This window comes from Argopecten irradians, chromosome 16 (genome assembly GCF_041381155.1).
Source record: "Argopecten irradians isolate NY chromosome 16, Ai_NY, whole genome shotgun sequence".
Taxonomy (NCBI): Eukaryota; Metazoa; Mollusca; class Bivalvia; order Pectinida; family Pectinidae; genus Argopecten; species Argopecten irradians.
The window spans coordinates 33,684,526-33,710,806 of record NC_091149.1 but is presented as its reverse complement, the minus strand read 5'-3'; the positions used below and the strand labels follow the sequence as shown (position 1 = coordinate 33,710,806).

At 37.1% G+C, this 26,281-nt stretch overlaps 3 protein-coding genes across 4 annotated transcripts in view; 2 read left to right on the top strand and 1 right to left on the bottom strand.

Moving 5' to 3' along the window:
* The window catches only part of LOC138311023 (caspase-8-like), a 28,889-nt gene extending 23,961 nt beyond the window's left edge, over positions 1-4,928 (top strand). For both annotated transcript variants that reach the window (XM_069252451.1, XM_069252450.1), the window contains exon 7: positions 1,449-4,928. In XM_069252451.1, the coding sequence (XP_069108552.1) occupies positions 1,449-1,572 (124 nt within the window). In that variant the 3' untranslated portion in view covers positions 1,573-4,928. The remainder of the gene's footprint in view (positions 1-1,448) is intronic.
* On the bottom strand, positions 4,917-17,142 carry LOC138311022 (uncharacterized). Its single transcript, XM_069252449.1, has 5 exons — positions 17,065-17,142; positions 15,808-16,004; positions 9,689-9,945; positions 8,544-9,248; positions 4,917-8,121 (listed from the first exon to the last, which is right to left on the bottom strand). The coding sequence occupies exons 2-5, from the start codon at positions 15,839-15,841 to the stop codon at positions 7,612-7,614; spliced, it is 1,506 nt and encodes a 501-aa protein (XP_069108550.1). The 5' UTR covers positions 15,842-16,004; positions 17,065-17,142; the 3' UTR covers positions 4,917-7,611.
* Positions 17,143-19,324: 2,182 nt separating this feature from the next.
* Positions 19,325-26,281, top strand: part of LOC138310704 (uncharacterized) — a 73,796-nt gene continuing 66,839 nt past the window's right edge. Inside the window, exon 1 of the mRNA XM_069252037.1 lies at positions 19,325-19,445. The gene's annotated coding sequence lies outside the window, so the exon portion shown is untranslated. The remainder of the gene's footprint in view (positions 19,446-26,281) is intronic.

Sequence of the window (26,281 nt, the reverse complement as noted above, 5' to 3'; positions counted from 1 at the left end):
AACAGTGACAGCCTAATGATATTGGTTGTAACTTCCAGCAGTGGAACTATTAAGATATTAGCCATATTGTTTATCACAAACAAAGCACGTTGTTTAATATATCGCACACTTTTGTTAGTTCAGGCGGCGGACCCAGCCAACTCAACCTTTTATTTCCTAGCGGATATTCGATATTCAAGAAGTTACTATGTTTACTAAACTTTTCAATAAAGTTGACGTTAATTATCATCGCCATACATGACCAATGCAGGTCATGAATGATTCTAACGCCTGCTTGGTTTGTTTCAGACACGACCTGATCTGTATATAGGTGAAGGTTAAGCCTTCTTGGTTTGTTACAGACACGACCTGCTGTGTATATAGGTGAAAGTCAATCCTGCTTGGTTTGTTAGACACGACCTGCTGAGTATGTAGGTGAAGGTCAATCCTGCTTGGTTTGTTAGACACGACCTGCTGTGTATATAGGTGAAGGTCAATCCTGCTTGGGTATATTTCAGTTACGACCTTCAGAGTATATTGGTTAAGGTCAATCCTGTTTGTTGTGTTTCAGATTCATGACCAATGCAGGTCATGAATGATTCTAACGCCTGCTTGATTTGATACAGACACGACCTGCTGAGTATATAGGTGAAGGTCAATCTTGCTTGTTGTTTCAGGTACGATCTGCTGAGTATATTGGTAAAGGTCAAGCCTTCTTGGTTTTTTACAGACACGACCTGCTGTGTATATAGGTGAAGGTCAATCCTGCTTGATTTGTTTGACACGACCTGCTGAGTATGTAGGTGAGGGTCAATCCTGCTTGATTTGTTTCAGACACGACCTGCTGTGTATATAGGTGAAGGTCAATCCTGCTTGGTTTGTTACAGACACGACCTGATGTGTATATAGGTGAAGGTCAATCCTGCTTGGTTTGTTTCAGACACAACGTGCTGTTTATATAGGTGAAGGTCAATCCTGCTTGGTTTGTTTCAGACACGACCTGCTGTGTATATAGGTGAAGGTAAATCCTGCTTTGTTTCTTTCAGACACGACCTGCTGAGTATGTAGGTGAAGGTCAATCCTGCTTGGTTTGTTTCAGACACGACCTGCTGTGTATATAGGTGAAGGTCAATCCTGCTTGGTTTGTTACAGACACGACCTGCTGTGTATATAGGTGAAGGTCAATCCTGCTTTGTTTCTTTCAGACACGACCTGCTGAGTATGTAGGTGAAGGTCAATCCTGCTTGGTTTGTTAGACACGACCTGCTGTGTATATAGGTGAAGGTTAAGCCTTCTTGGGTATATTTCAGTTACGACCTTCAGAGTATATTGGTTAAGGTCAATCCTGTTTGTTGTGTTTCAGACACGACCTTCAGAGTATATTGGTTAAGGTCAATCCTGTTTGTTGTGTTTCAGACACGACCTTCAGAGTATATTGGTAAAGGTCAATCCTGTTTGTTGTGTTTCAGACACGACCTTCTGAGTATATTGGTAAAGGTAAACGAGGAGGTGGCGAAGAAAGTGACTGAAGATGGACAATACAAGCAGATTTCGGCCCCAATGTTCACGTTAAGGAAGAAGCTTTTCTTTTGAAGAGTCTGTTGTCTTTCAACTTGAATTTAATTTAGAATCATACCGTAACGTATAGTAACGAGTTGGAACATTCTCTTTTCTTTCAATTGTACAAGTCGTTATTGTTTCTTCTAGATGTGTCAAATCACTTTTCAGCCCCACCCCAACCAAAAACAAAACGCAGTTTCATTCCGATGATAAAACTCTTTATTTTGTATAAACATAATAAAATCATCTGTCCAACAGTTGGCAAGAGTAAATAATATTTACAAATGCTTATAGATATGTTTTTGGGTACCGGCTATTATTGTGTAGAGAACTACAATAGTATTCAGAGATCAATGACATTAGGATTGATAATTTAGAAGTTAAACAATCCTCAGATATCCAGAAGAAATGTCAACTTCGGGCCCAAGGGGCCTGTATAGATCAGATCATCATTATAATTATAGCTGATAGACACTAATAAAAAAGTCAATTTTAAAATCTAGATCGAATGTTAAAGTGGATGAAAGGGAGACTATCCATACACAAAACTGTGATTTTGTATAGGATTTCGGTTCTGATGACACAAATCTCAGTTATAGGGGTGTCTGTGTATCGTAGAGACGGTTGTTTTTTGAAAATAGTATTTTTGCGATTTTGCAGGACATTGCTATGATCGCAACAATTTGATCCACAAAATATTAAGAAATGAGTGAATCATATATACCCTTCAGGCCAGATCGCGAAAAGTTAAAACCGCTAAAGGACAATCCTAACATTACTGAGAATCGGAATGTACTTCTGATACAGGAGAAATATCAAGTTTGTTCAAGGATACACTCTTTAGTTTCTTAGTCAAAATGGTCAAAATTGTAAAAATTACCACATTTTCATAATTAAGGCATACAATAATCCCTCTATATAAGACCACTCCCGTAATACAAACGACCACTCCTTTAGAACGGTTACCATGGCAGCCAAAGCTGCAAAATTAGAAAACTTCCTACAATTAAATGAGGGATGTTTTCAATTATTACTGTTTAAATATCAAATAATAGATTTGAAAAATTAATGGATAGTGGGACTAAAAAGGGGCTCAAAACATACATAGTCCTTTTAAACTCTTATTTTTATATCAAAATATGAAAATTGTGGGCCTCGAAAATAACCGTCTATACAGCAACTTGAATAAAAAAACCTGCGATTCATTTTAAACATTTTACAAATACACGTATATCTGCTGTCGACAAAAATACTTAATCCTACGTTAACAAAGATTTTTCCATTGAAATATCATAATCATAGATACACGTGGTTATCATTATACAACAAAACTCTATACCAAACAGGAATGTCATTTTTTTTTAAATTAAACAAATAAACTATACTGAGTAATTGCACTTAACTTTGATTGTTCTAAGATTATTGTTTTTTACAAACCACTTAATAAAACTTTAAATTATCAACTACATGAATCTATTAATTAAACATTTCATATTACAAGCCTTTAATTCAACAGTGACTCTATAATCATAACACTTATTCAATTAATGAAATATTTTAATTAACTGATAGACGAGAAACATCATTTTACATGGTAATTATATGAATAGTATGATGCGATGTTTTGTTAGTGCTGGGGAGTGCAATATGATATTTTATCATCATTGAACATTGTTCTCATTGCTTTGCTGGCGCAGTCAATATGAGGTGGTTTATGGGTGTAACATGGCGAAACTGAGTGCTAATATGTAAGAACCCATTGAGAAACAATAAAAAAATATATTCAGATCAATGTTAATACAATGTAAAACTATACATCACACGTTTACACCATCATCATACCATGTTAGATCTTTAAACAAAATGAATCCTAAAGCCTAGATGTTTTTGAAAATATGTTTAAGTAGGTGAAATATACCGAAATTTTCCTTTCATGCCCTTTTCTGTAAAACTTTTTTATACATACATTTTGTATAACTGGCACACGATGAGATTCAATAGGGTATCTTATCATGACTGTATATATTTCATCTTTCTGATAAACACTGAGATCTGTATACATTTAATGAACAATGAAGTTAAAAATTGATATCATTTAATCTATTGATATAATAATTAAAGTGAATAGTCGGGCAAAGAAAATCAGTCTTAATGCCTTCATCGGTCTTCCAAAACTCCTTACATATCAAAATGACGGCCAATTTCTGCTTATGTCTAGTTAATACCATTGAAATTATGGGTAAAACCCTACGTTTTAACACAGTTCTAAAATAAGAAACGTCAATACAGACATAGCCAGCCAGGAAGACGTTTTAGGATTCCTATAATATAATTTTTTTTTCTTGGAGAGCTATTTGACAGGAACTTTTTTTTTCTATTTCATAAGAAATTATACTGACTGTATTAACACGCTTTTACCAAATTTAGCCTCCTGTGCCCGACTGTTCACTTTAAAATAATAATATATTAACATAACTGATATATTAAAGACAATCTATCATGATATGTTTTGAGGGGATGTCATTAATTATTTACACAAAGAGCCATGACGTTGTGTTGTTTTGACATTAACATACATGTAGTACAATTATAACAGTTAGTCATGTTAATGACTTCATAATATAATTTTATATAACTGATTTATTTTAATAACGTATATCAATATTATATATATATTAAATATTACTTCGAGCTTTACAAATCCAGGTGGTTTTTCTTTGGAACTTTTGGTTTCAAATTATCAAAACATAACAATTATGTTTGCACAATCTGTATTGTTTGTCTCCCCTTTATCTGTACCTATTATTGCTAAAAATAAATCTAAGGTGTCTGAACAATTGTAAGTAGAAGTGTACAACATCTAAATTAAATAATTATTATTTACAGAAATATCATTCATTACAGGTTTTTTAATAGATGATGTAAGGAAAAAATAAATACATCTGTATCATTTAAGTAGTGTTAAATACACGTAAATATTACCTTTTAATATAACCTTCTCTCTCCTACGCCAACCTCATTAAATATTTTCACAACCTATGCATTTGTACCAGTACATAGGACACTGTCATCTGGGGTTTTTCCCTTACACAATATCACAGTCATTGAAATGCCAATTAGTAGCAAAATAGTTCTGACTCCTATAGAAGGTACATGTTGTAATGTAATTATTAAAGTAATTAAATCCAAATAATGAATATGTACAGTAACTGTGAAATTGCAAATATCAGGAATTTCTCTAAATTCACAAAATTATTACCTCACAGAAGTTTTTCAAAATCATGCTTTCATATATTACACTTTCAAAGGCTACAAAATTGTAAGTTCTTAACATTAAATCTTAAATTGTACAACAATACTTATTCAAATGAATAAAATGATACTCAACATCCATGAGTTTGTTTTTATTATTTAGAACAAATTCTCAACATGTTTCGGCCGCTAGGCGGCCATCATTAGGACAATTTTTTGTATACAAACAATTCATAAAACTATACTTATTTTACTAAACCGTCCTGTGGTAAAACAGTTTATACTCTGGTGAGTTTATGGAGATCTACACATTTATACAGCTTACTATTCTAGAATGACTGGAATGGTGTATATGTCCACATAACAAAATGCATATCACAAACCTGCTGTAGCAAAATAGTGACAAACGTTTTAAATCTTAATGAGATTAAATCTCTGGTTAAATACATAACATTCTGTATATATAGATAAACAAATCATCAATAAAAATCTCACCTTTATTCTTTTGATTTTTATTCTCGTTCAAAACTAAGAGGACATAATCTAGTAATACATATTCAATATTTATATAATTTTTATATACTATATTTTCCAGAGTATAAGTCACAACGTTTTCCATGAAAATCGAAAGTGCGACCTATACACCAGTGCGACTGTAGTATACATATATAGTGACAAGTTCAACACATTTACTTTTCATAAAATGATGATTATAATAACATCAACAATAAAAATTTAAAGCATTTTTATAAGCAAATATATATATATATATATACTTTACATTTCTTTTCATAATAAACATTATAAAAACCTGGTTAAACTATCTACTGTCCAACACCAATTAAGGATGTACTCCTCTGAGAAGTCAAAATTTTCTTGTATTAAACTTTTTTTCTCATATAGATTTTTGGAAAGAGGAGTTCATACCATGAAAGAAAATGAAAGAAAAAACATATGTCCGTGTGCTCGTTTTTGAGCTACTGTCACTCAAAGATACCTAGTTGACAAAATATTGGATTTTAATGGGAATTTTGCCGTTTTGACCATATACACAAGATATTAAAGCCATAATTTCCTAATGAGGTGTTTGATATGTATTTATATTTGTAGAATTTATTTTCCAGGAGTCTTCTTTTAAAATATACCAGTTTTGATCAAAACGACTAATATTTTTTCTCAGAATAACAAGATATGCTACCCCTACCCCTTAATTTTGAGCTACAAAATGCACCATTTTCAGCCATTTTTGCCAAATATAACCCTTTATAGAAAAAGTTCTGGTATTAAACTTTTGTTAATATTTTGCATATCAATAGGAAAAGGGTTGTTCTTTCAGAATCAGGCAGAAAAATGGGGGGTCCATGTGCTTACTTTTTGGCCCTACTTGAATATTTGTTATTTTTCAGTATTTTAGAGTAAAAATTAAAAGTGCTCAAATTACCATTAAATGTGAAAATAAAGTGAAAAAAGTGAATCATTTTATACATTAATGCTCAATATTTTAATTATCACGAACCAAGTAAAGATTTACAGCAAAAATTAGCTAAATACAGCAAAAAATGCTGGCGCAGTGATGATTTAAGTAAAAACAATTTCAGTAAAAAATGGTAAAACTGTGGCTCTACTTGAAGCGAAAAAAGACACAATTTCAAAATGGCCGTCAAATGGCCCATTTCTTAAAATCCCCGTATAAAAAAATCTGCTAAAAATAGAGATGTAATTTTTTGACAAAATTTGCATCTGGCAACTTGCTACAGACACTGATAAATTATATTTGAAAATCTCATAACTACTTTGATCTATGTTGAAACGAGACTTCAACGGGACTGAAACTTCAGAAGAATACATCCTTAAGTACACAATAAAATGTTGATCAACAAATGCATCAAAATACTGGATGGAATGTGGAGATAAGATGAATAATCTATCAATGTTATATAAAGTCATGCACACAAAGCTGCAGAGAACAAGATCCAATTGTGATGGGTGCCATCACATATAGTTCCCCCAATCTCCACAGAGCCTAATTTGACAAGAGTGACCTCCCCTGAATGATGACGTAACATTGTTTTTCCGATAATAAAATATTGAAACCGAATCCAAGCAAATCGGACCAGAAGTTAAATATATATATAAGCAGTTCAATTTTGAACAATGAAAGGCTGTGGCGGCCATCTTGGATGCTGGTCGGAAAAATTGAAACTGGTCGACGCATCTGCAGGTCACCAGAAATGACCTCACAGAAGTTAATAAAAGGTGATCCTTAACACAATTCTGAACACATTTTGTCAATAGACAATTTATAAACAAACTTATCATCTCTTTGCATTGTTTATGAAACACCAAATATTTAATTTACTAATTTAAGTTTCTAATTAACTACACCAATACACCATATAACAATAACAGTTAATAAAAAAGCTTCTTATATTTAAACAAAACATATAAACAGTTGTCAGGCCTTTCACTTATATTAATTACGTATACATGGAAGTTAGAATTTTGGAATTTTAAGGATACAAAGCACATCCTAAACTGGAATGACACAGGACGAATATTGCTGAACAAAAGGAAAATTTACAGGTCAACTGAGATGACAAAATCTATTTAACATATACCAGACTCTTAGGATTACACTACAAGTGATCAGCGTCCTAAAAATAAATCTATAGTTTTCCTATCAGATTTTAACTTACTAGATATACATTGTGTTTCAGTAATAATATTTTTATAAAATCTTTAAGCAGTATCCTAGTAAAATCACTTACATCCAAGAATTGTACCATTTAAACTCACAACAGTCAAAGGATATGTTTACCATCATAACTTGGCATGAAGTCGGACATCAGGTGAGCGGCCATTCTTGCTGAGGCGTGTGGCTAATTTGACACATTTACAAATATGATCGAGGACATGAAACGGGACGGATTTGTTTACTGGGATGTAGACAACATGATTAATGAGATAACGAGCTTCGTGAGGGTAGGTCCTGTTCAGGGCCTCGTATGGGAAGGTCCTGTTCTGGGCCTCGTGATGGTGGGCTGGAACCTTGTGTCGGTAATCCTGTGTCAGCACTTTGTGTGACTCTACACTACTGCAGGACAGCACTGCTGTGTTTAGATTGTAAGTCTTGTTACAATTTTCCAGTCCATTGCCTTCAAGTTGTGTAACTTCAAAACTTCGAGAATCAGTAATGTTTACACCGTCATTTTCTGGTTGACCGACTTTAAAGTCATTATTTTCCGGTTCTATGAGGTTGAGTTGTGTAGCTCCTCGGTAAGCGTCTATCCCCATGGCATTGAGGATCTTCACCACTGTATCTGGATTGTCCTGTATAGATCAAAACATACAATACTGTACAACGTAACTGACATCAAATTCACATGAAATTCTAAAAATCCTTAGAATCGGGTAGAACTTGGTTACCAACCCTTCTCATCTCTCAATAAAAGAAAAAGTAATAAACGTTAATCTTGTGTCGCCAATAACGCTGATACTGTGATATTTTTAATCCTACCCAACGTCCACTGTTAAAGAGACTTTGACAATGTCTCACTTGGTTTGTTTCCAATCAGTGATAATAAAACTCAATTCTCAATGAATGGACGGTATGACAAAATTACGCTTGTATATATCACTAAAAGTAAACCCCAATAAATAAATGTAAATTGATATTTACTAAATTACTTAACTCTAGATTTCAATACATGCATACATACTACTATAACATCCATTGGATATGTAAACATAACCATCAGTATCGGGAAGAGCCAGTAGTTATTGACCTCGGCCTGTGTCCCGACCATGGTCACCCCGTCAGGTAGCCTCTCTCTCACATACTCGCCCTTCACCTGGGATGCGTTAAAATCTGTCTGATCAAAGTTACGTAGTCTTCGTCTCATTGTGGCAAGAAGAGCATTCGATGGCTGCGCTCGAATTCTCTTTATCATCTGATCAGGAAATCCCCGCAGGAGCTTAATCACGAATTTCTTGTGATCAATATTTAAAGTTCTTGTTAAAGTCATCAAAGGCTTTATAATACGCGGACAATCTAACAGAATGTACACAGCAGAGTATTTCAGAATTTTCTTCAGATATTCTGAATGTCTTTGTATGGGATACTTCAGGTATCTTTCTCTCATCTGTTCGTATAATTTTTCATCTTTGATTTTGGCGAGAGCTCCCCCAAACGCTGTTGAATACTTGATAACACCAAAGCTAAAAATGGTGAGATCACTACGAGGGTTTCCGATTCTCTCAAAACCACAGAAACATTCGGCACAGTCCTCTATCACCTGGATGTTCCTCCTTTGTGCGATGTCGATGATAGACTCGATGTCACACCACTTGCCGTAGATGTGAGCGATGAGGATGGCGACCGTTTTATCTGTGATGAGGGAATCCAGAAGTTCAACCTTTGGACCTGTGGTTTCTATACTTACATCAAATGGCACCACCTGTATAGTAAAAAACTTCTTTTTAGGATGAAGAAATGTATTTCTGAGTTAAGCGATTTTTATTGAGTGATCTGTTCTCACTGTTTATACAAGTAAACATCCTATAATACTCAGATCATTCACAGGTTTACACTGGCCCCAACAACTTAGAATGTATGAGGTAATAACTGTAAATACTAAATTAGTATAATAAAAGCCGATCCCTTTCTAATATGAACAGAATACATCAAATGGACAATGTATGTGTACTGCAATTATCACTGCTCCAGTCTAGATCTCCCAGAGGTTATATCCTATAGGTTGTGTAATCTGTAACAGGCTTTTATGTGTAGCAAGAAATTAGCATTTTTACAAACGTTTTTTAATTTTTTTTTAACCATTTAACTAATTATTAGACTAGTAGAAGCATAATTTCACTGTTAAGTGCTTAGAAAACAAACCTTGAGTTTGTGATGTTTGACAATGTACACCATATCCGGTATATTGATGGCGGACATGATAACCTCTGAACCTGGAGGATAATCCTTGACCTTCAGATAAAGGTCAAGGCCAGACCTGACAGAGAGACAGGGCAGCACTTTGTTCTGATTGGCTGGATTGGTCCACATGGTCTGTAGCTCCTTGATCATTGGCTCCCTCTTTGCTGTACAGTTGACACATTGTGAGGCGCTGTATAGAAGGTCTCGCCAGTCTGCATCTGGAAGAAAATTATTTAACAAGTTCAATAAATTTTGAGTGTAAGATTCTATTTATCACATAACTTTTATTGATAAAAATATAAGTGAAACTTTATTAATTTTGTCTATATATGAAACAGTAGAAATCTGTCTACCTAGAAAATCATGCGACTTCATATATAGATTATGTTGTTAAAACTACATGTGACGTCGACATAATAGTGTTATTACACGTGTTTTACAATATATATGCCACAGTCGTATGACATGGCTGGGGGGGCCAGTTATGCAATAAATATATTTCTAAAATAAAACCTTTATTCTATTATCAGTACATGTAGTTAAACTTTAATAACCTGTCATTCAAATCATATATACCAACTCAAATTACTACATGTAAGTTTAGCATATTGAATCATCTGCAGCTAAAGAAAACATTTTGTTTGGGATTTTAAAACTGTTTATATTGTGTATTTATCTAATATAAGGCCAGCAGGCTTATTATTTCTGAACGATTGTAATATTTTCTTTATGTTAGAATTAAGTCTTTGTATTATTTGTAACTACATGGTACATATAACTGTGCGATAACAATATCAATTATATATCATATATCTATATCACACCATGATAATTGGTAGACTTATTACATGAATTAAACAGCATACGCGTGAAATCTCCAAAGAATTAAATATGTTTTAATTTAAAACTGAATAAAACCAACACAATTTTTTTGGTGAAAAAAAGTCTTAAAGAAAGGAATTAGTATTATTTAAAGTGAATAGTCGGGCAAAGAAAATCAGTCTAAATGCGTTCATTGGCCTTCCAAAAGTGCTCACATATTAATACGATGGTCAAGTTCTGTTTACGTTTCCCAGTTCTGACCATTAAAATAAAGGAAAGTTGAAAGCATTGAAAGCGAGGCTGCGTGGAAATGTAACCACGGACATAGTCAGCTGGGAGGACGTTTTAGGATTCCTATACTTTAAATTAATTTCTTCGTACGCAGAAAGATTTTGGCGAGAGATTTTATTTTTCTATTTCATAAGAAATTATACTGGATACATTCACACCATTTTTACCAACTTTAGCCATCCTTGCCCGACTGTTCACTTTAATATAATAATAATGTTATGTTGATTGAATAAACTTCAAGATAAGTGATCAGATTATTGATTATCAAATAAACACAGGTGATCCAATGATAAAACAAAAATATATACTTGGCACTACTTCATTTTGTCTACATATCAATACATTATAGAGTACACCATGCCTGTATACAAACTACAGAACTTATATAAATAGGTCACATAGAGTACTGTAATCTGCTTAAGGTCTTATAGCATAAAGGATTTAATTATCAGGACAAACACTGAATAATTGAAGGCTTTTAGTGGTCAAGTAACATTTTATTACACAATAGAATTGTTTACTCAGCGTGTAATTCTTGTTAATTGTATATCTATATCAACAAATTATTGTTCCATATTTTTGTGCGTATAGTGCGCAGTTACAGTGGGGGGTTTTTTTCGGTTTTATTTTGAAGAAAAAAAAATCTGAATTTTTACATCTTCTTCCAAAAGTTTTGCATAGTCTTCAAACACTCTCAAACAACAAAATCAAGCAGTTCCATTTTTAGCTCGCCTATTCAAAGAATAGGGGGAGCTAATTTGTCACCCTGGCATCAGCGTCGGCGTCAGCGTCCCATTTCACCTTAAAGTTTTTGAGCAAGTTTCTGTTTCGTCAATTGTTTAAGCTTAAGTCATTATAAATGTTGATGATTTTATTTTCCTAATGTGTATGGATGCTGAACGTGATAATACAACCAATTTGGGGCCCTTTAGAGGGTTTTTGAGTCTGTTAATTTGTCATATTTCCATGTTAAAGTTTTTGAGCAAGTTTCTATTTTGTCAATTGTTTAAGCATAAGTCATCATAAATGTTTATGATTTTATTTTCCTAATGTGTATGGATGCTGAACGTGATAATACAACCAATTTATGGCCCTTTAGGGGATTTTTGAGTCTGTTAATTTGTCATATTTCCATGTTTAAATAGTAAATACATGTACTTGAACATCAACTTCTTCTGAATAGGCGAGCTTTGCTGTTCTTCAATAGCTCTTGTTTTATCAATGCTTAAAACAACTCTCTGGTCATTAAAATTTGCTGGCAATATGATATCAGGTATTAATTAATACATGTAGTTCCCCTTTTTGTGACATCATTGTATAACTCATGTGTCTTTTTAATCAATTATCTCTCATTTCTTGTAGAAAAACTTAATGAACTTTGAAAAGCAGTTTAGTTGCATGCTTATGGGATCTTGTCACCCACCAAACACTGATATATATCTGACGATGGAAAGAGGGACCTTTTCTCTGCTTTTCAAACTTCAACTATCAAAATCCAATATGGCTGCCTATCAGCCATCTTGTTGATGGATCTGATAATGATAGGCTAGAAAACGCATCACAATTTTATCCTCATTTGAAAAAAGTAATATGAACAAATTCAAAAGTTGGTGGGTTTTTTTTGCATGACTTTGAACCTAGTGACCTTAAATGAAGGTTATAGGGGTAAGGTCATGATTTGATTGTTAGGCCTTGTATACAAATTTTAACTTATTTCACCCTGTTGGCTTTGAACGAAGGTGAATTAATTTGTAAAAGATGTACACACTTGCAAACCCTTCATGATCATCATATCGAGTGTGCTATATTTTAAGTGCATGGTGAAGACCAGGCTCTGAACAAGGGACAGAAGATTTCTGAAAGATGACCTTCTGGTCAGAGTGAAGGCATGGTGTAATCATTCCTTCTGGTCAGAGTGAAGGCAGGGTGTATCATTAATTCTGGTCAGAGTAAAGGCATGGTGTATCATTCCTTCTGGTCAGAGTGAAGGCAGAGTGTATCATTCCTTCTGGTCAGAGTGAAGGCAGGGTGTATCATTTCTTCTGGTCAGAGTGAAGGTAGGGTGTAATCATTCCTTCTGGTCAGAGTGAAGGCAGGATGTATCATTCCTTCTGGTCAGAGTGAAGGCAGGGTGTATCATTCCTTCTGGTCAGAGTGAAGACAGGGTGTATCATTCCTTCTGGTCAGAGTGAAGGCAGGGTGTAATCATTCCTTCTGGTCAGAGTGAAGGCAGGATGTATCATTCCTTCTGGTCAGAGTGAAGGCAGGATGTAAACATTAATTCTGGCCAGAGTGAAGGCAGGGTGTATCATTCCTTCTGGTCAGAGTGAAGGCAGGGTGTATCATTCCTTCTGGTCAGAGTGAAGGCAGGGTGTATCATTCTTCTGGTCAGAGTGAAGGCAGGGTGTAATCATTCCTTCTGGTCAGAGTGAAGGCAGGGTGTAATTCTTCTGGTCAGAGTGAAGGCAGGGTTAATTCATTCTGGTCAGAGTGAAGGCAGGTGTATATTCTTCTGTCAGAGTGAAGGCAGGGTGTATCATTCCTTCTGGTCAGAGTGAAGGCAGGGTGTATCATTCCTTCTGGTCAGAGTGAAGGCAGGGTGTATCATTCCTTCTGGTCAGAGTGAAGGCAGGGTGTATCATTCCTTCTGGTCAGAGTGAAGGCAGGGTGTATCATTCCTTCTGGTCAGAGTGAAGGCAGGGTGTATCATTCCTTCTGGTCAGAGTGAAGGCAGGGTGTAACATTCCTTCTGGTCAGAGTGAAGGCAGGGTGTAACCATTCCTTCTGGTCAGAGTGAAGGCAGGGTTTATCATTCCTTCTGGTCAGAGTGAAGGCAGGATGTAAACATTAATTCTGGTCAGAGTGAAGGCAGGGTGTAATCATTCATTCTGGTCAGAGTGAAGGCAGGATGTAATCATTCCTTCTGGTCAGAGTGAAGGCAGGGTGTATCATTAATTCTGGTCAGAGTGAAGGCAGGATGTATCATTCCTTCTGGTCAGAGTGAAGGCAGGATGTAAACATTAATTCTGGTCAGAGTGAAGGCAGGGTGTATCATTCCTTCTGGTCAGAGTGAAGGCAGGGTGTAATCATTAATTCTGGTCAGAGTGAAGGCAGGGTGTAATCATTCATTCTGGTCAGAGTGAAGGCAGGGTGTAATCATTCCTTCTGGTCAGAGTGAAGGCAGGGTGTATCATTCCTTCTGGTCAGAGTGAAGGCAGGGTGTATCATTCCTTCTGGTCAGAGTGAAGGCAGGGTGTAATCATTCATTCTGGTCAGAGTGAAGGCAGGGTGTAATCATTCCTTCTGGTCAGAGTGAAGGCAGGGTGTATCATTCCTTCTGGTCAGAGTGAAGGCAGGGTGTAATCATTCCTTCTGGTCAGAGTGAAGGCAGGGTGTATCATTCCTTCTGGTCAGAGTGAAGGCAGGGTGTATCATTCCTTCTGGTCAGAGTGAAGGCAGGATGTAATCATTCCTTCTGGTCAGAGTGAAGGCAGGGTGTATCATTCCTTCTGGTCAGAGTGAAGGCAGGGTGTATCATTCCTTCTGGTCAGAGTGAAGGCAGGGTGTAATCATTCATTCTGGTCAGAGTGAAGGCAGGGTGTAATCATTCATTCTGGTCAGAGTGAAGGCAGGGTGTAATCATTCCTTCTGGTCAGAGTGAAGGCAGGGTGTATCATTCCTTCTGGTCAGAGTGAAGGCAGGGTGTATCATTCCTTCTGGTCAGAGTGAAGGCAGGGTGTATCATTCTTCTGGTCAGAGTGAAGGCAGGGTGTATCATTCCTTCTGGTCAGAGTGAAGGCAGGGTGTAATCATTCCTTCTGGTCAGAGTGAAGGCAGGGTGTAACTTGTCTTTAATCTCTGGTCAGAGTGGAAGGCAGGGTGTATCATTCCTTCTGGTCAGAGTGAAGGCAGGGTGTATCATTCCTTCTGGTCAGAGTAAGGCAGGGTGTAATTCATTCATGGTCAGAGTGAAGGCAGGGTGTAACATTCTTCTGGTCAGAGTGAAGGCAGGGTGTATCATTCTTCTGGTCAGAGTGAAGGCAGGGTGTAATTCCTTCTGGTCAGAGTGAAGGCAGGGTGTAATCATTCCTTCTGGTCAGAGTGAAGGCAGGGTGTATCATTCCTTCTGGTCAGAGTGAAGGCAGGGTGTATCATTCTTCTGTCAGAGTGAAGGCAGGTGTATTCCATTAATATTTGGTCAGAGTGAAGGCAGGGTGTAAACATTAATTCTGGTCAGAGTGAAGGCAGGATGTAAACATTAATTCTGGTCAGAGTGAAGGCAGGGTGTACATTCTTCTGGTCAGAGTGAAGGCAGGTGTATCATTCCTTCTGGTCAGAGTAAGGCAGAGTGTAATTATTCTTCTTGTCAAGGGAGAGGAGGGTGTAAACATTAATATTGGTCAGAGTGAAGGCAGGGTGTATCATTAATTCTGGTCAGAGTAAAGGCAGGGTATAATTCATTCTTGTCAGAGTGAAGGCAGGGTGTATCATTCTTCTGTCAGAGTGAAGGCAGGGTGTAACATTATTTGGTCAGTGAAGGTTACATTAATATTGGTCAGAGTGAAGGCAGGGTGTAACCATTAATATTGGTCAGTGAGGCAGGGTGTAACCATAATCATTGGTCAGAGTAAGAGTAAAGGCAGGGCAGTGTAATCATTCTTCTGTAATGTATAATAGAAAATCATTCATTCAGCTATATTTAGGTCTTTCAGCCTCTTACTAATGTCAATGTCTATCAGCTAAAAAGTGGTAGTCCTTATTGATTTCAAGGTACCTAAATATTACTTCTTACATGTAACTGGTAGAGTATTTATCAGACATTGGTCGTTCTGTATATGAGATGAAGCTGTTTAAATGAAAAGCATATTCACAGTAGACAAGACATGACGACGGATGAGGCTCACTAGCTAGTATATAGGTCTTTCAAAATATAAAGTTGGAGCAGCATCATCATGACTACAACTCACCTATATAGACACATGTGTATGGTATAACAGCCATCTTGGACACCTCTACCTCTAATGTCTCTCCATAAACAGGAGAGTGAAGACAGCTAGCTATGCTCTCTCCAGGGTCTCAGGCCATCCTGGAGCCATGCATGAGCAGAACACCTTAAACTCCTGGCTGTTGGTCTTCCCAGAACTAAATGTTAAGGAACTTCCATCTGAAACAATATAAAACTAATACAATATATAAATGTATATCAAGTGTATGGTTTAACCTTTTTAACCGAATTCTCAGGACTCTATTGGATATACCCTGAGTAGTACTTTAAAATACAAAAGAATCCTGCTATCACAATGAGACAAATTATGTTTGGACTTTGACTGCAGCCTCCTAAATCACAGTGACACATACTCTCAAAGCAGAATACACAACTGCTAGGGTAGGAATATATGAACTCCTAAATCACAGTGACATCTGCTCTCAAAGCAGGCAACACAACTGCTAGGGTAGCAATATATGAAGAATATATATAAATACCTTAATCAATCCTTTCAATATACAGAGACAATGTATCCAGGCTAATCAATAAAATTATGTCATTGTGCAGAAATTTTGCATATATATATATACATACTATATGTACAATGTTGCGTTATCCGTTTTTTTTTTCAAATTGCAAGCCTGCATGTGTTTACATTTTACATATACTGTATGTAATGTATTTACTTTTGCAAGCCCTAGAATTAATGATACAGCGCATGTACATGTTTGATACTCAAATCGAAAGCTTACATGTAGATATCTTCAGGTGAGACATACACCCTAAAACAAACAAACATAGTACAGGTATAATAGTGGAGACATTGTGTAAACTTAAACATAAAACCATGCACTCTAGATCTGTTCACTGCCTACTAGTATCAATAAATAGATTAAACGCAAAAAATAACTGTCGTTATTTACGGTAGTGACTAGGCCCTATTGAGTTTTTTCTTTCGTTTTTTTTTATATTACAAAAGCACGTGATGATGTCGATTATAATGGCCTAATTATTTAGTAGTCCTTTTGACTTTGTTCAATGTTATAGAAAGGGGCGTGTCGACAAAAATGAAAAATAATATAAAAACAAAAAAATATCCTGATCAGCCGAACTTTAAAAATCGCAAGGGTCTAGTCTCACTGAAACGTGATCGATTTGAAAACAATATTCAGTTACTCACCCACGCTACAAATCCATGTTTTACTAACGAGAGAAGTATATGTACATCTAAGCTTACCTGTTATAATACACCTGTCCAGGTAATTTAAATCACCACGTACCATTTTTATCTCCTCCGCCAACTGGAGAGCGCTATCAAGGGCAGTAACTCCCTGACTCCCGAGAGACGCCAATATCAAGCATCCTAATACGGCTAGTATTGACTAGGATTACAAGTGCATTTGCACAGCATCGCACGTTTATATCAAATTAATAAACGCATGTTGACATTGAGGATTTATAATAAGTGAGAAAAAAAATAATCATCATGTATTTTTAAACTCGTGTTTCTTTGGAATATGTTTTAATCTTTAATTATTCCGTAGTGCATATTCATGTTTAAGGATGTACACCTCTGAGAAGTCAAAATTTTCTTGTATTAATTAAACTTGTTTTCTCATATAGCTTTTTAGAAAAAGGAGTTCATACCATAAATGGAAGAAAAAAACATATGCCTATGTGCTCGTTTTTGAGCTTTTGTCACTCAAAAATACCTAGTTGACAAAATATTGGATTTTATGGGAATTTTGCCGTTTTGACCATATAAGATATGTTTTATATGTATGAATGTTTGTAGAATTCATTTTCTAGTAGTCTTCTTTAAAAATATACCAGTTTTGATCAATTCGACTAATATTTTTTGATATACCAGTTTTGATCAATTCGACTAATATTTTTTGTTCTGGTATTACACTTTTTTATTATTGGGAAACGGCTGTTCTTTCTAAATCAGGAAGAAAAATTGGTGGTTCGTGTGCTTGCTTTTTTTTGCCCCATTTGAATTTTTGTTATTTTTCAGTATTTTAGAGTAAAAAATAAAAGTGCCCAAACTACCATTAAATGTAAAAATAAAGTCACAAAAGTGTATCGTTTCACATATTAATGCTAAATATTTTAATTACTACGAACCTAGTAACGATTTGCAGCAAAAAATAACTAAATACAGCTAAAAATGCTGGCGCAGTGATGATTTAAGTAAAAACAATTTCAGTAAAAAATGGTAAAACTGTGGCTCTACTTAAAACGAAAAAAGACAAAATTTCAAAATGGCCGCCAAATGGGCCATTTCTTAAAATCCCCGTATAAAAAAATCTACTAAAAATAGAAATGTAATATTTTGACAAAATTTGCATCTGGCAACTTGCTACAGATACTGATAAATTAAATTTGAAAATCTTATAACTTCTTTGATCTATGTTGAAGCGAGACTTCAACGGGACTGAAACCTCAGAAGAATACATCCTTAGCGATGATCAATATATTAAAAAAACAAAAGAAAAATAATTCTACTAATTAAATCAATAAGCCGCTAAAAATATAAAATAATATGGTCTTGATAGGGAAAGAAATGCACATGCAAAACAATAAAAAAAGAAAAACACCATATCTATTTCCGCTAAAAGATCGAATTATGTCCAACTGAAGTAAATAAGCGGGAACAAATCACAAACAGGCAACCTAAAATTGGGACAAATGGATCATCGGATTTTTATAAATCAATAAGCTAAATTAATCGGTCAATATATATCCGTACAAGGATCGACTTATAGCAGGACTAGGACAAAAAAGACAACTGATCTGTTGGTCTGTCTATTGTATAGACGGAATAATACCGAGCTGGTAGAAAATTTAATAGAATACAAGTACCACTAGCTATTACTGTACATTGATATTGGTTTGATTGACATCTATTCGATTCTAATGTCAATTAGGACGTCCTAGGTTTAGGAGATAGAGGAAAGCCCAAATACCCGGAGATAAAAACTCCCACCAAAATAGTTTATTTGACTTTTGGTAACCATATGATTTTTCTGATGTCGACGGAAAATATGCCATTTAAACAATAATCCCCTAATAAGTATAAAAGTACATACATGTATTTATGTGTGTATAAATTAACCTTAACATTACCAAAATGGCTGTAAAAGTTCTACATCACTCGGAAAATTCTACCTTATTGCCAGGAGGTCCTGGCCTCTATTAAATACAATACAAGTCAACTTAACTTTCCATTTTGAAACTTTCCCATTCGATTGAATAGTTAGTCAGTCTGATGTAAAATATAAATTGACAGTTTTTTTCTCTGATTCTAAGACTTAATCCAAATTTGTATCAGAATGTTTTAATAAAGCTAACAAGACTTCTGATAACCTATAAGTCTACCAGTAATATGACCATTGTTCCGTACTTAAGCTTTAGTCCGGCCTGTGTGTAAACTTAACGTGTGCTATTTATAATGATACTAAATTAAACCAACACTTGGAATTAAACATGTACACATACGGAAATCAAATACAGTATTCTATATGTATAATATACTAGTGAATATTTCACCGAAATTGACCTGAGTTTAGAAGAAGCTACCTTTACCATCAGATGAAACGCCACACACCGATAAAGGTAAGCACAGTTATGATGATACACCACACACCGATAAAAGGTAACCATCAGATGAAACGCCACACACCGATAAAGGTAAGCACAGTTATGATGATACACCACACACCGATAAAAGGTAAGCACAGTTATGGTATTTTTCTTTTACCCGGAAATACAAATCTACGAGGGTATAAACAGTTCCTATATATTGACCTTACACTAACACAACACAACAGGACAACTAGCCAGGACATGTATATTTCACTGCACCATCATGTAAAAATGTATTAATGTTTAACAATTAATGACACATTGACTGATGCTTAGTGCTATAATAATCACAAAAAAGCCCAGATTTTGTCAGGTGAAAAAAAAAGATATATATATATATATAAATCAATCGAAAGAACAAATATGACACAAAGCACCCACTTTGCAATATAAATTTGTACAAATACGAATAGTACTTGTACATAACCAAAACATCTTTAGGTCCATTTGATTAATATAGAATTCACCTGAAAATGACCTGAAATTTAGGTAAATCCCACCTGAAGCTAACTTCAAGTCAATTTCAGAAACCAGAAAAAAATCTCCATGTGAATTCAGATCAATTTCGGGTGACTTTCAGGTGACCTGAACTAATATCATAGTATAAAATGCATCTGATCATGTAGCCGTATCCAAGTTTCCTAAGACAATTCAGACAATTTCATCGTGTAGCAGGAATTCATCTGACCCTACATAATCTTATAGGAGTTATTATTTTTGCTGAATTTAACTCAGACCGTGATTTGCGGATAAAGACAATTAAGCAATGCTAACGAAAATAGAGGCAATATCCTTTTTATAACACGGGAAGGTATGTAAAATATACTCTGGTGGATAGCCAGCACGTGGCTATAATTCATGATCAATACGAATTGATAAGTGGGGGTGCTATATCCCGATTATCTCCCCTTGGGTACTTTCTGTACCTACAGACTGTGCTATACACGGGTGTTATAACATGTCTTGTTGTGTAACATTTGACTGCTGTTTGTCCATTATTCATGGCAGATCAATTCTTGGCAGATTTATCGGCAGGTGAGATTGTCAGACGGACCTCCTGTATTATCAAAGCAGAAATCAATGGCGAAGCTTTAGAATGTAACGCACACATGTAGTTCTGTAAAGTTACCTCATCAAGGTCAGACGATGGAGATTTTCTTGTTTTATATTCATTTTAATTTAAAGACAAAACAACGCACACATGTAGTTTTAACGGTCCATCAACACAATATCGTCATACAGAGTCACACAGTAGTCTTAACGGTCCATCATCACAACACAGTCATACAGGGTCACACAGTAGTCGTAATAGTCCATCAATACTATAACGTCATACAGGGTCACACAGTAGTCTTAACGGTCCATCAACACAATAACGTCATACAGGGTCACACAGTAGTCTTAACGGTCCATCAACACAATAACGTCATACAGGGTCACACAGTAGTCTTAACGGTCCATCAACACAACAACGTCATACAGGGTCACACAGTAGTCTTAACGGTCCATCAACACAATAACGTCATACAGGGTCACACAGTAGTCTTAACGGTCCATCAACACAACACAGTCATACAGGGTCACACAGTAGTCTTAACGGTCCATCAACACAATAACGTCATACAGGGTCACACAGTAGTCTTAACGGTCCATCAACACAATAACGTCATACAGGGTCACACAGTAGTCTTAACGGTCCATCAACACAACGCAGTCATACAGAGTCACACAGTAGTCTTAACGGTCCATCAACACAACAACAGTCATACAGGGTCACACAGTAGTCTTAACGGTCCATCAACACAATAACGTCATACAGGGTCACACAGTAGTCTTAACGGTCCATCAACACAATAACGTCATACAGGGTCACACAGTAGTCTTAACGGTCCATCAACACAACACAGTCATACAGGGTCACACAGTAGTCATACAGGGTCAACACAACACAGTCATACAGGGTCACACAGTAGTCTTAACGGTCCATCAACACAATAACGTCATACAGGGTCACACAGTAGTCTTAACGGTCCATCAACACAACACAGTCATACAGGGTCACACAGTAGTCTTAACGGTCCATCAACACAATAACGTCATACAGGGTCACACAGTAGTCTTAACGGTCCATCAACACAATAACGTCATACAGGGTCACACAGTAGTCTTAACGGTCCATCAACACAATAACGTCATACAGAGTCACACAGTAGTCTTAACGGTCCATCAACACAACACAGTCATACAGGGTCACACAGTAGTCTTAACGGTCCATCAACACAATAACGTCATACAGGGTCACACAGTAGTCTTAACGGTCCATCAACACAATAACGTCATACAGGGTCACACAGTAGTCTTAACGGTCCATCAACACAATAACGTCATACAGGGTCACACAGTAGTCTTAACGGTCCATCAACACAATAACGTCATACAGGGTCACACAGTAGTCTTAACGGTCCATCAACACAATAACGTCATACAGGGTCACACAGTAGTCTTAACGGTCCATCAACACAATAACGTCATACAGGGTCACACAGTAGTCTTAACGGTCCATCAACACAATAACGTCATACAGGGTCACACAGTAGTCTTAACGGTCCATCAACACAATAACGTCATACAGGGTCACACAGTAGTCTTAACGGTCCATCAACACATAACGTCATACAGGGTCACACAGTAGTCTTAACGGTCCATCAACACAACAAACGTCATACAGGGTCACACAGTAGTCTTAACGGTCCATCAACACAAACGTCATACAGGGTCACACAGTAGTCTTAACGGTCCATCAACACAATAACGTCATACAGGGTCACACAGTAGTCTTAACTGTCCATCAACACAATAACGTCATACAGGGTCACACAGTAGTCTTAACGGTCCATCAACACAACAACGTCATACAGGGTCACACAGTAGTCTTAACGGTCCATCAACACAATGACGTCATACAGGGTCACACATAAGTCTTAACGGTCCATCAACACAATAACGTCATACAGGGTCACACAGTTGTCTTAACGGTCCATCAACACGATAACGTCATACAGGGTCACACAGTAGTCTTAACGGTCCATCAACACAACACAGTCATACAGGGTCACACAGTAGTCTTAACGGTCCATCAACACAATAACGTCATACAGGGTCACACAGTAGTCTTAACGGTCCATCAACACAATAACGTCATACAGGGTCACACAGTAGTCTTAACGGTCCATCAACACAATAACGTCATACAGGTCACACAGTATCTAGTCTTAACGGTCCGTCATCAGGTCACACAGTATCTTAACGTCATCAACAACGTCAACAGGGTCACACAGTAGTCTTAACGGTCCATCACAACACAATAACGTCATACAGGGTCACACAGTAGTCTTAACGGTCCATCAACACAATAACGTCATACAGGTCACACAGTACAGGTCCATCAACACAATACAGTAGTCTTAACGGTCCATCAACACAATAACGTCATACAGGGTCACACAGTAGTCTTAACGGTCCATCAACACAATAACGTCATACAGGGTCACACAGTAGTCTTAACGGTCCATCAACACAATAACGTCATACAGGGTCACACAGTAGTCTTAACGGTCCATCAACACAATAACGTCATACAGGGTCACACAGTAGTCTTAACGGTCCATCAACACAATAACGTCATACAGGGTCACACAGTAGTCTTAACGGTCCATCAACACAATAACGTCATACAGGGTCACACAGTAGTCTTAACGGTCCATCAACACAATAACGTCATACAGGGTCACACAGTAGTCTTAACGGTCCATCAACACAACACAGTCATACAGGGTCACACAGTAGTCTTAACGGTCCATCAACACAATAACGTCATACAGGGTCACACAGTAGTCTTAACGGTCCATCAACACAATAACGTCATACAGGGTCACACAGTAGTCTTAACGGTCCATCAACACAATAACGTCATACAGGGTCACACAGTAGTCTTAACGGTCCATCAACACAACACAGTCATACAGGGTCACACAGTAGTCTTAACGGTCCATCAACACAACACAGTCATACAGGGTCACACAGTAGTCTTAACGGTCCATCAACACAATAACGTCATACAGGGTCACACAGTAGTCTTAACGGTCCATCAACACAATAACGTCATACAGAGTCACACAGTTGTCTTAACGGTCCATCAACACAATAATGTCATACAGGGTCAACACAACACAGTCATGCAGGGTCACACAGTAGTCTTAACGGTCCATCAACACAACACAGTCATACAGGGTCACACAGTAGTCTTAACGGTCCATCAACACAATAACGTCATACAGGGTCACACAGTAGTCTTAACGGTCCATCAACACAACACAGTCATACAGGGTCACACAGTAGTCTTAACGGTCCATCAACACAATAACGTCATACAGGGTCACACAGTAGTCTTAACGGTCCATCAACACAACACAGTCATACAGGGTCACACAGTAGTCTTAACGGTCCATCAACACAATAACGTCATACAGGGTCACACAGTAGTCTTAACGGTCCATCAACACAACACAGTCATACAGGGTCACACAGTAGTCTTAACGGTCCATCAACACAATAACGTCATACAGGGTCACACAGTAGTCTTAACGGTCCATCAACACAATAACGTCATACAGGGTCACACAGTAGTCTTAACGGTCCATCAACACAATAACGTCATACAGGGTCACACAGTAGTCTTAACGGTCCATCAACACAACACACGTCATACAGGGTCACACAGTAGTCTTAACGGTCCATCAACACAATAACGTCATACAGGGTCACACAGTAGTCTTAACGGTCCATCAACACAATAACGTCATACAGGGTCACACAGTAGTCTTAACGGTCCATCAACACAATAACGTCATACAGGGTCACACAGTAGTCTTAACGGTCCATCAACACAATAACGTCATACAGAGTCACACAGTAGTCTTAACGGTCCATCAACACTATAACGTCATACAGGGTCACACAGTAGTCTTAACGGTCCATCAACACAATAACGTCATACAGGGTCACACAGTAGTCTTAACGGTCCATCAATACTATAACGTCATACAGAGTCACACAGTAGTCTTAACGGTCCATCAACACAATAACGTCATACAGAGTCACACAGTTGTCTTAACGGTCCATCAACACGATAATGTCATACAGGGTCAACACAACACAGTCATGCAGGGTCACACAGTAGTCTTAACGGTCCATCAACACAATAACGTCATACAGGGTCACACAGTAGTCTTAACGGTCCATCAACATAACGTCAAATCACACACTTAACGTCATCACATACACAGTCTTAACGGTAACACAAACGTCATACAGGGTCACACAGTAGTCTTAACGGTCCATCAACACAATAACGTCATACAGGGTCACACAGTAGTCTTAACGGTCCGTCAACACAACACAGTCATACAGAGTCACACAGTAGTCTTAACGGTCCATCAACACAATAACGTCATACAGGGTCACACAGTAGTCTTAACGGTCCATCAACACAACACAGTCATACAGGGTCACACAGTAGTCTTAACGGTCCATCAACACAATAACGTCATACAGGGTCACACAGTAGTCTTAACGGTCCATCAACACAACACAGTCATACAGGGTCACACAGTAGTCTTAACGGTCCATCAACACAATAACGTCATACAGGGTCACACAGTAGTCTTAACGGTCCATCAACACAATAACGTCATACAGGTCACACAGTAGTCTTAACGGTCCATCAACACAACAACGTCATACAGGGTCACACAGTAGTCTTAACGGTCCATCAACACAATAACGTCATACAGGGTCACACAGTAGTCTTAACGGTCCATCAACACAATAACGTCATACAGGGTCACACAGTAGTCTTAACGGTCCATCAACACAATAACGTCATACAGGGTCACACAGTAGTCTTAACGGTCCATCAACACAAACAACGTCATACAGGGTCACACAGTAGTCTTAACGGTCCATCAACACAACACACGTATACAGGGTCACACAGTAGTCTTAACGGTCCATCAACACAACAACGTCATACAGGGTCACACAGTAGTCTTAACGGTCCATCAACACAATAACGTCATACAGGGTCACACAGTAGTCTTAACGGTCCATCAACACAATAACGTCATACAGGGTCACACAGTAGTCTTAACGGTCCATCAACACAATAACGTCATACAGAGTCACACAGTAGTCTTAACGGTCCATCAACACAATAACGTCATACAGAGTCACACAGTTGTCTTAACGGTCCATCAACACAATAATGTCATACAGGGTCAACACAACACAGTCATGCAGGGTCACACAGTAGTCTTAACGGTCCATCAACACAATAACGTCATACAGGGTCACACAGTAGTCTTAACGGTCCATCAACACAACACAGTCATACAGGGTCACACAGTAGTCTTAACGGTCCATCAACACAATAACGTCATACAGGGTCACACAGTAGTCTTAACGGTCCATCAACACAACACAGTCATACAGAGTCACACAGTAGTCTTAACGGTCCATCAACACAACGCAGTCATACAGAGTCACACAGTAGTCTTAACGGTCCATCAACACAATAACGTCATACAGAGTCACACAGTAGTCTTAACGGTCCATCAATACTATAACGTCATACAGGGTCACACAGTAGTCTTAACGGTCCATCAACACTATAACGTCATACAGGGTCACACAGTAGTCTTAACGGTCCATCAACACACATAACGTCATACAGGGTCACACAGTAGTCT